At 36.7% G+C, this 17214-nt stretch overlaps 1 protein-coding gene across 4 annotated transcripts in view; it reads left to right on the plus strand.

The window, feature by feature from the left end:
• The first annotated feature begins 432 nt into the window (after positions 1-432).
• The window catches only part of ANKRD13C (ankyrin repeat domain 13C), an 84419-nt gene continuing 67637 nt past the window's right edge, over positions 433-17214 (plus strand). The window contains exon 1 of one of the 4 annotated variants that reach the window (XM_026497819.4): positions 433-1357. In XM_026497819.4, coding sequence (XP_026353604.1) covers positions 913-1357 — 445 coding nt within the window. In that variant the 5' untranslated portion in view covers positions 433-912. The remainder of the gene's footprint in view (positions 1358-17214) is intronic. The other 3 variants (XM_057310565.1, XM_026497822.4, XM_057310563.1) reach the window with 3 other exon arrangements.

Here is a 17214-nt window from a genome sequence, read left to right on the forward strand (position 1 = left end):
TAGAGTGACCTCCTTTCCTCCCGTTTGCTGAATAGCCTGTTTTCCAAGGTCAGCCCCTAAACTACGGTGACTTTTCTGACACCCCAAAAATAAAAATTTCCCTATTTTTTTTGTGCAATGCAGCTCCCCACATTCGTCGCGCAGTGAAATATTGTACCCAATTGTTTGTCTTTCCTCCCCTGCCGAGCTCTTTGGAGTCACGAGTGGCGTTTTATAAATTTTACTAGCTCAGTGTATGGCACAAAGTAGATGCTTAGTAAATGTTTATTGAACGAGTGTCTTGTGCATCATCTCACTGACATCATATCCTGTGTGCAGTGGCGTCAGTTTGCAATAGTCTGCAGGAGGCCCAGAGGTCAGAGGGTTTAAGTCATCGTTTATAACGTGCATCGAGTATCTCAAGCACAGGTTAAAGGTTTCAGACTGCACAGAAGAAGCTCGGCCACCGCGGGTATCAGGTCATTAGCTTGGGGCGGAAACACGCTGCCCGGCAGCCGCTGGCGCTGGGCTGCTCTCTGGGAGTGGAAGGTACAAGGGAGGGAGCAGGCAGCTCACTTATCGCGGTGTTTCCTCCCTCCTCCCGAAGGAGCTCTCGCGAGAGGAGTCGGGGTAAGATGGCCGTGCCCTGTTTTTCGGTGTGAGGCTGGCGGCTGCGGCAGCGGGGACAGGGATCCTGGTGTCGTGGGCACCTGAGCTCTAGCTCCCCCCAGCGAGCGCGCGTCCCTTAGTGCCTAGGCGAGAGCCGGCTCTTCTTCCTCCAGGAGATGCGTTTGTCCCGGGCTCGGGGGCGCTCTGAGAGTTCATGCTGCGCTGGAGGCGCCTGGCCACCGCTCTAATCGCCTTGCGCCGCCGCAGCGCCAGCTCCGTCGCGGGCGGTGAGCCTCCCGGATCTCCTCTCTGCCTCTGGCGGCGATGACCGGGGAGAAGATCCGCTCACTGCGGAGAGACCACAAGCCCAGCAAAGAAGAGGGGGACCTGCTGGAGCCCGGGGATGAGGAAGCGGCGGCAACCCTCGGCGGCACCTTTACGGGAGGCAGGATTGGGACGGGCGGCAGCGGCAAGGGCGGCAAAGCCTGTCATAAGATCTTCAGTAACCATCACCACCGGCTGCAGCTGAAGACAGCTCCGGCCTCCTCCAATCCCCCTGGCGTCCCGGCCTTGCCGCTGCACAGTTCCTCCGTGACTACCACCTCTCAGTCCCCAGCTCTTCTAGCGGGCACCAATCCCATTGCTGTCGTCGCAGATGGAGGCAGTTGCCCCGCACACTATCCGGTACACGAGTGCGTCTTCAAGGGGGATGTGAGGAGACTGTCGTCTCTCATCCGCACGCACAATATCGGACAGAAAGATAATCACGGTGAGGAGTGCTCGTCCCTCTCCACCTCTTCTTTCCCGAACCTAGGGTGTGCCTCCCCAGGCCAATGGAATCCTAGGCTTCTCTCCAACAGACCTTTCTTTCCTCTCCTTTGCCCATCATCCGGGCCAAATGCCTGTAAATCATGACCGTTTCAGTAATAGCATGCCAGTGGTCAGGGGATTGGTTCTTGTGGGTGCAAAGGAATGTTTCCTCCTTGCCCACTTCAGAGTTTCCTCTGAGAAGCTATTTTGTTTATCTTTGAGACAGGCCTTCAATATACTGATTTTTGACAGAGAAATTTTAAAGTGCCTCTCATCCAACCTGGCCTTCTTCCTTTGTTTATGAAACTGTTCTCTTTCCTTTCTCTCCCCCTCTCCCACCTTGGAATGTCGAATCTTGAGCATATAAATAGCCCACCTCCCTTCATTACTCAGGTATAGATCCCAACTTGACTGCAACTGGTTGTGATTTCTACCTGCCATCAGGTTGTCGGTTTTTCTCTGCTTTCGAAACTTAGTTTGATACAAAGTGTCTACACTTGGCATTTAAGATGGAATATAGAATGCTTTGGTTTCTGAAAGCCACACGATAGAAATTTGTTGGCATTTGATACCTAGAGCAAGTAAAAAGTGACTTGAGTAGCTAAAATTTTGTTGGAGTAGAGTTTTTAGTGTTTTGCTTGTTTTACATAATTGCTAATAATAATGTTTCATCTTGATGACTCTGACTAAAAATAGTACTGTGATTTTTCATAGTAACTTCATCATAGCCTATATGACAAAGTAGAGTATCATTTATTATTCAAGGACTGTATTTCTACTTTCTGCCTTAACTCATTAGCTGAATTTTTTCCCTTTAGTTTTAAAAATATGTGATTGAGTTGACTTATAAGCAACAGTACAGTTATTAATAAAAACTAATGTAAACACTGATATTTTCAACATTTAATAAGTCATTTTAAATTGAGTAGTTAACAAATATTGTTGGTAGCTCTGCTTTGAACTGAACATGACAATTGTATACATTCAATTGGAACACACTTAACTCTGTGTTCAAAATAATATATAACATATTAATGAAATGCTTGCCTGAGGAATAAGCTCCCTTAATTCCATTGGACTCTAGGCTTCTTATCTAAAATTAGGGCAAAAATTGAGATTGAAAAAATGAGAATAAGATTTCTTTTGGCTGTATAATTCTCTAACAGCTGCACTTGTATCTGAATTTACAATATTGTAATAATATCACTGGCATTTATCGTATTTCAAATCCCCAAAAAAGTACCTGAAAGCTGCACCCAGTTTTTCATTCCTACACTTATTTATCATTTTACTGTTGTTGCAACAAGCATAATATTGCTTGTTGATGGTAATTATATTCTAACCCTTCGGGAAACAGTTTGTATTAGGAGATGTGTTGTAGTTTCAGGTTAATCATCATTTGTTAGGAAGTATTTCAGAGTTGACCTTCAAAGTGAGTGTGTGTGTATGTATATATATATATATATATATATATTTTTTTTTTTTTCCATAGGGCCATTACCTTTAAAATACTTACCTTGAAATATCTGTGAAAACAGAAATTTCTTTTTGAGAGGTAATTTCCTTTGAAAAAAGAGATAGATGAATATGACTGACAAAGTACGATAGGATGGTATTTTACAATTGATCCTCTTGGTTAATCACACAAGGTACTGAGTTATAGGATTATTCGGCTTCCATATTCTGTAATCCAACATTTAGGAGTTGGTTTGTTAAAATACAAATTCTCTTCAAAGTAAATAGAATCCTAAATCTCTTAAATTCTTGTCCTTCGTCCACTCAACTTCACTTTTTAAATTGCCTTGATATACCAAATGTTTGCATTGTACTTAGCTGCCTTCGTATTGTTGGTATTTCTGATGATTGTAACCAGTGGTTCATATACCTCTGGAAAGTGTAATGGTTTTTTTCTCATCTCCTGTGAAGTCTCCTAGGAAGAATAGCTTATATTTAATGTGCTACTTCTTTAGTCCCTTTTTTTCTGTAGCCGCATAATTTCCCCATTGCATTATTTTTAATCCTGATATTTTTACTAACCTGGATACTTTATTTAGATTTTAAGAATATTTTTTCCTTCACATTACAAAAGATAAATGCTTTTTAAGTCACCAAACAAATATAAGCTATATATTATATTTGGATTGTTATAACATGATAAGTGCATAGCAGATTCACGTACTCATACAGGTGCATAGCAAAGCTGTACAGTCATACCACATCATACCACATAGTTTTATATTCAGCAGAGAGATTCCTTCTGCAACGTGATGATGATGATTATTATCATCATAAACACAATTTACTGAGTGTGTCAGCACTACGCTAAATGTTACCTACATTATCACATTTAATTCTCAATAACCTTGCAAAGCAGATTGTTTTATCCTTATTTTAAAGGTGAGGAAAGTGAAACCTAGAGATGCAAGGAAACTTTGCTAAAGTTGCATACTTGGTATAAGTTGCAAAGCTGGGGACTGAAATAATAGCTGGGACTGAAGTCAGTGGTCAACTTCTGTAAATATTTCCATTGATTAGGACCCACTGTACTGCACAGAAATAAATTCTAATAATGTGTAGTGTGGTAATTTACAACAAAGTTCTTTTATATTTTCTCATTTAGTCCTTATAGTAGCCCTTTTTTTTTTTTTTAAGATTTTATTTATTTATTTGACAGAGAGCACAAGCGGGGGGAGCAGCAGGAAGAGGGGAGAAGCAGGCTGTCCACAGAGCAGGGAGCCTGATGTGGGGCTCTATCCCAGGACCCTGGAATCATGACCCGAGCCAAAGGCAGATGCTTAACTGACTGAGCCACCCAGGCGCCCGCCTTATGGAGAGATTTTGCCATTGGACAGCTTTCACAGTTTTTCTGAGGAGCACAAATCTCTCACTCTTCTTTGTTCTGTTTCTTTTTTATGTAATGGCACAAATAAGTGGGCTACCTCATCCATGTGATAGCCCTTTAGATATTTGATAAGAGCTAAATCATGTTCTTATCTTTAGGTTAAACATTCCTAACTTCTGTATCCATTCCTCATAGGGCTTGGTTTATAAAGTGCTAAGATGGCCCCTGAAATAGTAAATGCTATAGACTTATGTTAAATAAGTAAATGAAAATTTTAATCAACTTCTTTTAATGAAACTCAGTTTGTTAATTCTTCCTTTTGAGGTTGGCGCTCAAGACTAACCTTAGATGTAAAGACAAAAAGGAGATTCTGTTGCTCTAAGCAATATACGTTATATTACTAAAAAGCACACATTAAATAGTACAATGCCAGAGTATGTTAAGTTTTTAATACTGCTTTTTCTCAAGTGATTGGCTGTCTCTCCATTCTGTCTCTTCTTGCAGTTTTTTTTTTTTTTTTTTTTTTTTTTAACAGGGGTTTACATTTATTAAATTTTATCTCGGTAGTTTTGATCCTTTATTCTACATAGCTGGAAAGCTTATTGAACCTTAATTTGGTCACTGTTTAGCTCAGTATTCATTAGCCCTTTGAGTTTCCTGTGATCTCTAATTTGATAAACTTTTTTTGGAGTGCATATGTAATGTGTGTTTACAAATTACTGACTTGAATAGGAGCAAGGATCGAGCCTTTTCTTTTGTGGTAAAATGTTGGTTGAGTATGAATTGCTTTATCTGAGTTAATTTGAGGAATACTGTATTTGGATCCAAACATATCTTTGAAATGTAAGTTAAATACAGTAAGAGGTATAACATCAGAATATACTGTGTTCAGATACGTGAAATGATTATGACTCATTGTATATTTAGTAAAAGCATTTTTTTGGGTGGGGGAAAAGGTACATTAAATATACACAAATTTATTAAACTTTATATCTTTAGTGTATTTTTAGTTAATGTTATTTCTTTCTTTAGTATAAAATTAAAGTTTAAGTTAAGCCTTTTTTCACATTGTAAAAATTTTTCTGAGTCACTTTTTGCCATTGGTAAAGTATCGTGGTGACATTCTGTTTTTTTTTTTTTAATAATTCATGGTAATGAATTTTACTTCTTTAGCACCTTTAGAATTGAGAGTGCTTATGAAGCATATAGAACACTTTCTTGATTTTGACTGTGCTTAGTATTTGTTAAACTTGTAATTTTGTTTTTTCCCTTGAGTTAAATATCCTTAGACGTAAAGTACTTTCCCTTGGACATTCATCAGAAACTTTTAGGTACCAGAGTGATGAAAATCCTTGATGTATGAATTGCTTAAACCAGCCTTTCCTAGATGTGAGAAATTTCTGATGTATTCTGAGAGATTTGGCAGTTTCTACTCTCTTTAATTACAGTGCCTGGCATGAGACAAGCCATCTTCTCCATACAGTTAATTTTTATTTTTACTGAGTTGTAGCATAATCTTTGTGTAGCTGTTTCACAAAGTGATTAGAAATTTCAAATGTAACTTAAATTTCAGTTGAGAATATTGCTGCCGATGTTGGTAACTCAAGGGAATGATAATGAAATGGTTAATATGTATAGCCTCTGCCTGGTGGCTGGCAGATTTCTTCAGACAGGGATTTTAAAACATCATAATTTCAGAATGATTAAAAATTTATGTTTGAGAATTGAGGCAATAGGATAATCTGTTCAGTGCCTATGTGGTAGGTTTATTTTGTCTTATTCTATATACATCTTTAAATTTCCTTCTGATGTTTTCTCTGCTTTGTGTTTGTCACTAAAATCTTTATGATGGGTGATGCAAGAAAATAATGCATTTTATGTCTGTTTGAGAAGTTACTATAAAGTTATGGCAAAAAAAAAAAGAATCTTAAGTTAAGCCTTAGGTGAACTATTTTAGCCAGGAAGGTTAAAATGATGGCACATCTTTAAAAAAACAGTAATAGTTTTGTATTTTTCTCCTCGTGTTTTGTGGTCTTTTCTGGACTTTGTTTTTGAAAGGGAGACCTCAGTTTGTCTCAGAAAAAAACGAAGTAGTTTCTGGAGGCTCAGGATAATGCATTAAAGTCTACTGTACCTTCACTTGGTATGAGGATGGTTTGGCAGTGAAATCTGTCACTTCACTGATCTATCAGGGTTGATTCAGTTAATTTTTATGACAAGGTGGATATGACCTTCCTCTCACCTTTTCCTCCATGTTCATCTCCTAACAGAGTAGGACTGTCCTTGGGTTAAGTGAATATGTTTCATGATGGCATCACTATAAGTATTAGAATGTTTCTTCACGCTTAGAATTGTGATGTGAACACATCTGCAGAGCTGCCTCATAAGAGGTGGGGGGAATCCTCTCTTTTCCTGTACTGAGCTCTAATAGGAGCAGGAATTCTGACCTTTCAACTTTGGCAAAAAAGAAAGCAGAAATGAGCAGTTATTGACCATGTTGCATTCTTTGCATCCTCAATAAGGCAGGAGAATTCTGGAGGACTCCTTGATGAATAATAGAATTCTAGGCAGTCTGTCCCAAGTTAATTGAGTCATAGAACTCTAATGCAGAGTACAATGTACAGTGTAATAGGATGCTTTGGGTTCTAGAAAATGAGCATAGTTCCTCAAAAATTAGTAGGGGCTGGGCAGACCAAGCAGTGTGTTCTTGTTCACATGCTATTTATTTCATTGGGGGATAGATGGAAGACCAGTTTTAGAGCAATACTGAAGCATGTAAAATGGGGTAGGGAAAAGAGAAAAGGCCTTTTTCCTGTCTGAAAATTATGAATGGTGTATGTTATCAGGATATTTGACGTTTAACTGTATAGCTTAGTTGAACTTCCACCTATTCTTGAGCCTGTTACTCTTGTTCAAATCCCAGAGATTATCTGTAAAACTGGAAGACCATCTCTGTATTTGGAATTAGATCTAACTTTGAGACCATGCTTCTCTACAAACTGGTTTTTATGAAATTATACTATTTACTTAACTAGTGAAATAAGTAGATATAATAATATCTACCTCATGAGGCATTATAATCTCGATTGGGAGACTGCCATTGAACTATTTTAACTCCAAAGGCTCATATAATAGTAATACCCATTGATACCAGTATCTTACTCTCACTTGTGGTGTAAGTACCTTTCAGCAGAAGACATTCTTGTTCTTGAGGTTTAGATAGTACTTCTGTTGAAGTTTTATCTGGTACTTCAATGTATACTGCCTAACCTTTAATGGTTAGGTTTATTTGACTCTCCTACAAGTCATCTTTAATCTACTGGTGTAACTTGGTTTAGTGTATTTGAATTTTTGGCTGTAGATATTTATCAGGCATGTTAATGCTTGTGTTCTCTTACTCAGCACTATACTGAATTCTATAAAACCACCTATGCTGTGTTGAATATCCTCTTAAGCGTATATACCCTTTGGTTGGCTTTCATAGAGAATCATGTGGAGACCTGCGTTGTTTTGGGATGGAATGCTTTTTGGAGTAAAAACAAATTTTAACACTATTCAATGGTTCTTTATAGTAATTTTTTCTTTGTTCATTCATTCCTTCATTTAACAGATAAATGCTGAACTCCTAATATGTGACAGTGTTTTAGATGCTGGGGTTATAGCAGTGAACAAAGTGGCCAAAGTCCCTGCTCTCATGGAGCCTACATTCTAATGGGGGAAGATAAAAAATAAACTAATAGATATGTGGTATGACTGATAATGAGAAATATCATGGAGTGAAATAAAGCAGGTAAGGAGAATAGAATGTGCTGGGTGTACAGGCGAGGGGAAGTAGTAAGTATTTCATTGAGGTCAGGGTCAGGGAAGACATCAGGGATAAGAGAAATTTAAAGTTACCTAAAGAAAATTAAGGAGCAGATATCTGGCAGAACAGAGTTTCAGATAGAGAATAACAAATGTAAAGGTACCATGTTCAAGGGGTAGAAGGAAGGCCAAGTGTGGCTGGTCCAAGGGGGAGAGTGATAGGAGATTTGAGAGGTAGCTGTGGGTATGAGCATGTGTAACTTTTGTAGACCATTGTTAAAGGATTTTGGCTTTTACTCTGAGCAAAATGGGAAGTGAGGATTTTGAGCAGAGGAGTGACATGATCTAATTTTAAAAGACTCAGTCTGGCTGCTATATGAAGCAGAAACTTGGATGGGCAAAGGTCAGTTTAACATGCTATTAAAAGTGGGGATAGCTTTCAAAATAATGAGAAGGTAGAGCTGGTTAGGAGTCTGATGGATGTAATATTATGTGTGTATGTGAGTTTTAGTAGTATAATACTGTTTATGAGAGAAAATACAAAAATTCTCCCTTTTTACAGCCTGCTTGGATGGGGCTTGAAGGTGTCTGTAGAAGCTGGAGCTCTTTTGGTTCTACTACTTAGAATTTACTGTTTTCTCACTAGTTAGGGGGCAGGTGAAATCAAAACTATTTTTGTAATAATATAAAGTCATTGCTTGCCTTTTTCACTATGCTCACATTTTTGCCAATGGTACAGAAGCAATGGGGGGTAAAATTGTTGGAACCTGAGTATGAATCAATGCACTGCAACTACTAGTATTCATTGCGTAGTCACTGCCACATACTTGTAGTTAAAAGAAAAAAAAAAAAGCCAGTTTTACTTAATGTCTTTGATGAAGCTGTAGAAATGATTAATTTTATTGTCTTAATCTTGAGTACTTATCTTTTTGATATTCTTTGTGACATAATGTAGATTTTGCATAATGTTCTTCTGCATTCTGAAGGGAAAATAAGGGAAAACATTGGTATAGTTGTTTGAGTGGTAAGCCAGACTAGCAGCTTTTGTCATGGAACACCATTTTTACTTGAAAGAACAGCTTACAGACAAACTATGGTTATTCCAATTTAGGTACTTGGCAGAAATTTTCTGGAAAAAGAATGAAGTGAGCCTGTGACTTCACAGAAAATAATTGGTAGTATTTGTTGCCAATTAAAAAAATTCAAGTCTTGAATTAAAAATTAGAATTTGGGAAAATCGTTTTCGTTGCACTAAGGTTGACAGCTTCTCTCACTAAGTTTGACAGCTTCCCAATATTTAAAGACTTCTCTGGTCAGATTGGTGATATTACCAAATGTGATTTTTTTTTTTTTTTGTATAATGAAATATGTTGACATTTGGAAGATCTGTATAACTCAGCTTGTATTTTTCAGATGATCAGTGCATGATGTTTCAAAATCATGCATCAATAAAAGATCCATTTAAAGTACAAGAGAAACCAATGGATTTCAATGTAATTCAATAGAAAAAAATTATTGATATGGTTTTAGATTTAACATTGCTGCCAACCTTTAAGAAGTCACCACTTACTGAGTTTTGATGTAGTAGCAAAGAACATACAATTATTTAAAAAGGCTATTTCAATACTCTTCCTTTTTTTCGAATGTGTATCTTCTGAATCTAGATTTTCTTCATATACTTCAAACCAAAGCAAAGTTTACACGATTCAGTGCAGAAATAAGTATACAAATCTAGCTGTCTATAAAGCTGACATTAAAGAAATTTATTTTAATTTTTAAAGTTTAAAATAGCACACTCCTGTCATTTATTTTTATTTTAGAAAAGTTATTTTTTCATAAAAAATTTATATTGATATATAGTGGAGTTATTGTAAATGCAAAATTAATAAAGTTTTACAACATTTAATTTTAATTACTAATATGGTACATATCAATAGATTTGTCCATATAAATAATTAATCCATGTAAAAGATCTTTAATAATTCTTAAGAGTATGAAAAGGGTCTTGAGACCAAAAAGTTTGAAAACTATTGGTCTAGTAAAAAAGCATACAGATTTTAGAGTCATGACTCACACATTTCTAGATATATTGTCTTAGGAAATTACCTAACTGTTGTTAGCTTTATTTTTCTTACCTGTGAAATAGGAATAATATTTGTCTCACAGGGTGTCTGGGTAAGATAATGTTTATAAAGTATATAGCATAGCTGGGCGCATATAATAGATGCCCTGTAAATCTAGCCTTTTGGTTGATAATTTGCATACTTTAGCACTGCAGTGGTCTTAATATTACTGGAATATTTTTTATTCATTTGACAGAACAGAATTCAGTTTATTTACCACATTAGAACCAAGGCATCTGATTTCAGATTTAACAATTACATTGTGGAAAGTTGGTAGAAGGTTATTTTAAGTTTTTAGTATCTTTTATGTAACAAATTAGCTGAAGCAGCAGGTCGACGTCTTAGAAAACTGAAGGAATAGAAGAGGTTTAACTGGGACATTTGAGCACTTAGTTTCATGGTATACATGGCCAGTAAAGTAAATCCAGTGTTGGCAAGAGGGTGAGGAGGATGAGGATGAAGAAAATAATGATGATTTGCATTTAAAATATTGAAATCAAAGCTTTATATTTGGTATCCTTAATTATAATGTGTATTTCTGATTATGTACTTACCTGTAAGATGAGAGGGATTGGATGGTTACCATTCTCTATATGGTAACAAGGGTGATCTTGAAATATAATTTGTATCATGTCATATCCCTGTTCAAGATCCTTTAATGCCTTCTCTACTTGAAAGTAAGTTTATATTTCTTTTTTAAAAAATATTTTATTTATCTGAGAGAGAGAGAGAAAGAGTGTGTGTGCACAAGTGCGTGCGGGCTCGCACGCACCAGCAGGGGGAGCAGCAGGCAGAGGGAGAAGCAGGCTTCCCCCTGAACAAGGAGCCTGATGTGGGACTCGATCCATGACCTGAGCTGAAGGCAGACGCTTAACCGACTGAGCCACCCAGGCGTCCCTAAATTCATATTTCTTACTATAGTTATAGAGCCCAGCATGATCTGGCCCTAGCCTGCTTCTCTGATATAATCTTGTACAAATCTCTCTTTTTTCTATTTTTTGGCCATACTTGTTTTCTTTCCGTTCCTTGAATCTGTCACGTTATTTTTGGTCTCTCACTGTAATGCTTTTCTCATTCTTTGATTTCTTAGTTCCTACTCCTCTTTAAGAGTTCATTTTAAGCATTGTCTCACAGAGATTTTCCTGCCTGAAGAATCAGAAGGTGATGTCTTTCATTATTATTTTTGGTCTTAGCTATTATTATTTTTGGTCCACCTATCACAATCTATTTTGTTTCATTCTGTTTTTTTCTTTTTTGTGACTGTAAGCTCTGTGAGGACAAGAATTATTTCTAGCTTGTTAATGGTTGAATCTTTCATATCTAGCACTATGCCTAAAACATAGTAATGCTTAGTAAGTATTAAGTGAGAGTGAATGGATTTTACCTCCAGGTAAAATTTTGGGAAGATAATGGAAACTTTGAACTTTTCTTCAAATTTTATTAAACATTAAAACACAACAATGACTCTAGAATCAAGTAAACTAGATTATGAGAGAAGATTTCAATAACAGTGATATGTGATTATATATAGAAATTATATTGACTGACAGGTGTTCTATCGTGTAAGCAATGCAGTATGACATGAAACCCTTGCTGATTACAGCAGGGGTCTACGAACATAATTAAAAGGTGAGATAGTTACAGAGTTGTTGAATCACTATGTTATACACCTGAAACTAATGTAACATTGTGTGTTAATTGTACTTCAATTAAAAAAATTTTTTTTAAAAAGGGCAAGATAGTAAATATAGGCTTGCAGGTTGTACCATCTGTTGCATGAAAATAACCATCAACAATTGATAATCAATTGGCATGTGGTTATGTTCTAGTAAAACTTAATTTATGAAATGTCCCTGAATTAGAGGATGAGAATGTGTCTAATATGGGAAACAGATGGGTGACTGGGTGGTTTAGTTGGTTGGGCATCAGACTCTTGGTTTCAGCTTGGGTCATGATGTTGGGATGGTAGGATTGAGCCCTGCATCAGGCTCTGCACTGGGTGTGGAGCTTGCTTGGGATTCTCTCTCCCCCTGACCCTCCCCGCTCCTTTCACCCCCTCCCCCAAAGATATATATGGGAAACAGATGGCAGGAACAAGTTTGTGCCCTACAGCAAGCCTACCCCTTCCTTTTGCCATCATTTGTTACTGTCCTTCGGATTATAGCAGTAGCAAAAAAAATGAAGGTATTTCTAGTACCTTATTGAATAGAAAAATTCATACCAAAGAAGCAAGTGGGCAAGAAAGCCCATTTTAGTCCACAGCTGGACTAACCTGGGTGATGATTTTTTTTTTTTTTAAGTTTATTTGTTTTTTAGTAATCTCTATACCCAGTGTAGGGCTTGAACTCACAACCCTAAGATCAAGAGTCACATCCTCTTCTGACTGAGCCAGCCAGGAGCCCCTACCTGGGTGATTTTTTTTTTTTTTTTTTTAGATTTTATTTATTTATTTGACAGAGAGAAAGAGAGAGCACAAACAGAGGGAATAGCAGGCAGAGGGAGAGGGGGAAGCAGGCTCTCTGCTGAGCAGAGAACCCGATGTGGGGCTTGATCCCAGGATCCTGGGATCATGACCTGAGCCAAAGGCACATGCTTAACCAACTGAGCCACCCAGGCACCCCTGGGTGATGATTATTAGGGCAAAATAAGATGTCCAGTACAAAGGCTTTTTTAAGGAAGAAATTATTAGGGGCATGAATAAATATTAGCTGCAGTTCTAGCAAATTTTACTTATCCCCCACTTCTATTTATTTATTTTAAACAGCTTTATTGTGATATAATTCATGTACCATGCATTGATCCATTTAAACTGTACGGTCAAATGGCTTTTGGTATATTCAAAGTTGTGTAGCCATCACCACAATTTAAAAATATAAAATATAAATCCTGTACCCTTTACCTTTCATTTCCAACCCCTCCCCCCATTTCCCTTAGCCCTAAATAGCTACTAATCTGCTTTCTCTATAGATTTGATTATTCTAGACATTTCATGTAAGTGGAATCAAACAGTATGTGACCTTTATGACTGGCTTCTTTTACTTAGCACATTGCTTTCAGGGTTCATCCATGTTGTAACATATATCAGAATTTTATTCGTTTCTGTTGCCAAATAATATTCCATTGCACAGGTGCACCTCATTTTATTTATATATTCATCAATTAATGGACATTTGAGTTGTTTCTACTTTTTGACGATTATGAATACTGCTGTGAACATTTGTATGTAAGTTTTTGTGTGGACGTGTTTTCATTTTCTTGGGTATATACCTTTTGCTGGGTCATGTGGTAACTCTGTGTTTACCATTTTGAGGAACTGACATTCTGTTTTCCAGTGTGGCCACAGTATTTTACTTTGTATGAGGATTTATTTCGGTTTCTGTTCCTTGCCAACACTTGTGTTCTGTCTTTTTTATTATAGCCATCTTAGTGAGCATGAAGTGGTATCTCATTGTGGTTTTGACTTGTATTTCCTAATGGCTAATGATTTTGAGCATCTTTTCATGTACTTACTGGCCGTTTTTATATCTTCTTTAGAGAAAAAGCTATTCAGATTCTTTCCTATTTTTAAATTGGGATTTTTAAAATTATTTTGTTGTAAGAGTTCTTTATATATTCTGGATAGTATCAAACATATACCTTGCAAAATATTTTCCCCTCTGAGTTATCTTTTTACTTTCCTCATGTCATTCTTTGCAGTGCATTTTAATTTTGATGAAGACCAGTTTATTTTTGCTTCTGTGCTTTTGGTGTATCTGAGAAATCATTATCTAATCCAGGGTCACAAAGATTTCCTCATTTGTTTTTTTTCCCAAGAGTTTTATAGTTTTAGCTCATACATTTAGGTCCATGATTTATTTTGAATTAATTTTTGTGTGTAATATGATTGATCCATTGATACATAGGTCTCTTTTTACACAAGTGCATACTGTGTTGATTACTGTGGTTTTGTAGTAAGTTTTGAAATTGGGATGTGTAAATCTTCCGACTTTGATATTCTTTTTCAAGATTGTTTTAGATAGTCTGGGAACTTTGAATTTTAGGCTCAGCTTGTCAGTTTCTTCAAAAAAGCCAGTTGGGATTTTGATGGAGATCATTTTGAAATTACAGACCATTATATCATCTTACCAATATTTAATCCATGAACTCAGGATGTCTTTCCATGTATTTAGGATTATTTAATTTCTTTCAACAATGTTTTGTAGTTTTAGGAGTATGTCTTACACCATTTTCCTTATCTTTGATTCCCATGCAGCAACTGTCTCTCAACTATTTGATTCTCTTTGTTTTATCCAGAGTCGCACAGGAAAATGCTTAAATATCAGCTTGTTCTTTCAGCTTCAGAGTTTAGAAGATGTTTCGCTGTTCATTTTGTGTATGAATTGAGAGGAAAGTGGGGGCAGTCTGATTGTCCTTTCCCATACTAGATTTGAATAAATCTTCATTTCAGGATGGATGAGCAGAAAAAAAGTCATTTGATGGTCTTTGAAAAATATTCATTATAAAAAAAGTGTCATTATAAGTATCCTGAAGATACTGTTAAATAAAGTCTTGACAGTATAGAAAACTGAATGAAAGATGTAAAAAATTCATTTGAAAACAAAGACTAGAGGAAAAGGAGAAAAATTTAAAGAATGAGGGATAAGCTATAAACATGGAGTTAACACTGCTATAGATTTTATTTTATGAGTAATATGTATTTCCAGAGAATAAAACAGAATAAATGGATCAGAGGCAGTACTCAAAGCTATAAGTAAAGAAAGAGATTTTATTTAATTGAGAGAGATTTATTTAATTGAGAGAGAGAAGAGAGCACAGAGGGAGAGTGAGAGGGAGTAGCAGACTCTCTGCTGAGCGGAGAGCCCGATGTGGGGCTCGACCCCAGGACCCTGGGATCATGACCTGAGCTGAAGGCAGCGGCTTAACCGACTGAGCCACCCGGGTATCCCACAGAAGAAAACATATTTGATCCAAAATTGGTTCAGATGCCAAAGTCAGCACATAATGTATTCCAGGGAAAGTTAATGAAAGGAGATTCTGCATATGTTGGTGATATTTTGAAATTTAATGGAGAATTCTATACATATACAAGTAAAGAGCACAGATTGCTATTGGACAAATGAGTATCAATTTGGCCTCGGACCTCTCCAATATTAGAACATAATTGATTAGTTGATATCCTCCAATTGTAGAAATCTTTCTAGGCAGGTGTTCATTTGTGAAAACAATAACATTCTAGAAAAGAGAGTAACCACCATGCTATCATTCCTGAAAAGTATTATTCAAAGTAGTATCCCAGATCATAAGATATGAATTTACATGATTAACCCAAGAAAAGAGAAGTTGTGTCAGAAAAGGGTTGATAATGAACATTAAAACCAGTTAAATATACCATAGCTGAAGTCTAATAATCATAGCAAATACGATTACAATCTTGAGAGTAAATTTCCAAAAAAATCTTTTGCTTCAAAATTTAAAAGACATGTGTTCTATAAAGGGTAAGAAAAAGGTGTATGACTACTGATTAAATTAGTGAAGCAAAAATGGAGATGAGGAGAAATAAAAGTATGGGCTTTCTCATTTTTTGTTAAAGGGAATCGGGGTACCTGGGTGGCTCAGTCAGTTAAGTGTCTGACTCTTGATTTTGGCTCAAGTCATGATCTCAGGGTCATTAGATCGAGCCCCACATTGGGCTCTGTGCTCAGAGCAGAGTCTGCTGGAGATTCTCTCTCTCTCCCTCTCCTTCATGCCCCTCCCCCTGCTCATGTTCTCTCTCTCAAATAAAATCTTTAAAAAAAAAAAGAAAGAAAGGGGGCGCCTGGGTGGCACAGCGGTTAAGCGTCTGCCTTCGGCTCAGGGCGTGATCCCGGCATTATGGAATCGAGCCCCACATCAGGCTCCTCCGCTATGAGCCTGCTTCTTCCTCTCCCACTTCCCCTGCTTGTGTTCCCTCTCTCGCTGGCTGTCTCTATCTCTGTCGAATAAATAAAAACTAAAAAAAAAAAAAAAAAAAAAAAAAAAAAAAAAGAAAGAAAGAAAGAAAAAGGGAATCAAATGTATGGTTTATTTTTTTACTTTGTTAGATAAATGTAAGTTTAAAAACATTTTTGAAAAAGGTGTTAATTTTGCTACAAATAGAATTTTAAAAAGTATCAGCCTATATTCTGTGTTATTACAGAAGATAAATTACATTTTAAAAGTCCAAATAAAAAAGAATAGAAAAAACACCTAAAAAATAAAAGTCTCTCGAAGTTGATTATGGCAAATAAGGCTTTCTATTCCTGTGTTGTATTACTAATGATTCTTGCCATATAAGTGAAACTTACTGCCAACTAGCTTAAGCCCAAAGGCATTTATTGATTCATATACTGAAAGTGATAGGGTAGGAGCTAGTATTGGGCATGTATGTATCTAGACCTCCTGCAGTGTTGTCAGGACTTCTTTAAAAAAAATAACCTCTTTACTTTGCTATTAGGTAGAACTTCCTTCTTTTCTCTTGCAATTGGGCTTTATCTATTTCAGCTTTTCAACCTCTATACTTGACATTTTGTGCTGGAAAATTCTTTGTGGGAGGAAATTGTCCTGTGCATTGTAAGGTATTTAGCAGTATCCTTGGCCTATACCTTCTATATGCCATTAGCACCCCCACTGGTCAGTTTTTATAACCAAAAATTTGCTAGACATAGCTAGCTGTTCCCTTGGTATAAAATTGTCCTTGATTGAGAAGTACTAACCTATGTTGTAGAGAATATGTGGTCCCATACGCACCTTAAAGCACTGTAGTTCCAAGGGCAAAAGACAGTCTTCCCAACCAGTTCTAGTTTAAAAAAAAAAAAAAAAAAGGAAGGAAGGAAGGAAGGAAAGAAAGAAAGAAAGAAAGAAAGAAAGAAAGAAAAGAAAGTTGCGGAAAAGCACCTTGACCCAGGTGGGAATTGTTCCCTTTCCTGAAACAGTTTCTAGTTGGGTGTCAGACTGGTTAGGTTTGAGTCATGTGCTCTCCCTGGTTCATGTACTTAATGTATGAGGTTTGTTACACAGAAAAAGGAGTAG

Source organism: Ursus arctos, unplaced genomic scaffold, assembly GCF_023065955.2.
Source record: "Ursus arctos isolate Adak ecotype North America unplaced genomic scaffold, UrsArc2.0 scaffold_12, whole genome shotgun sequence".
NCBI lineage: Eukaryota > Metazoa > Chordata > Mammalia > Carnivora > Ursidae > Ursus > Ursus arctos.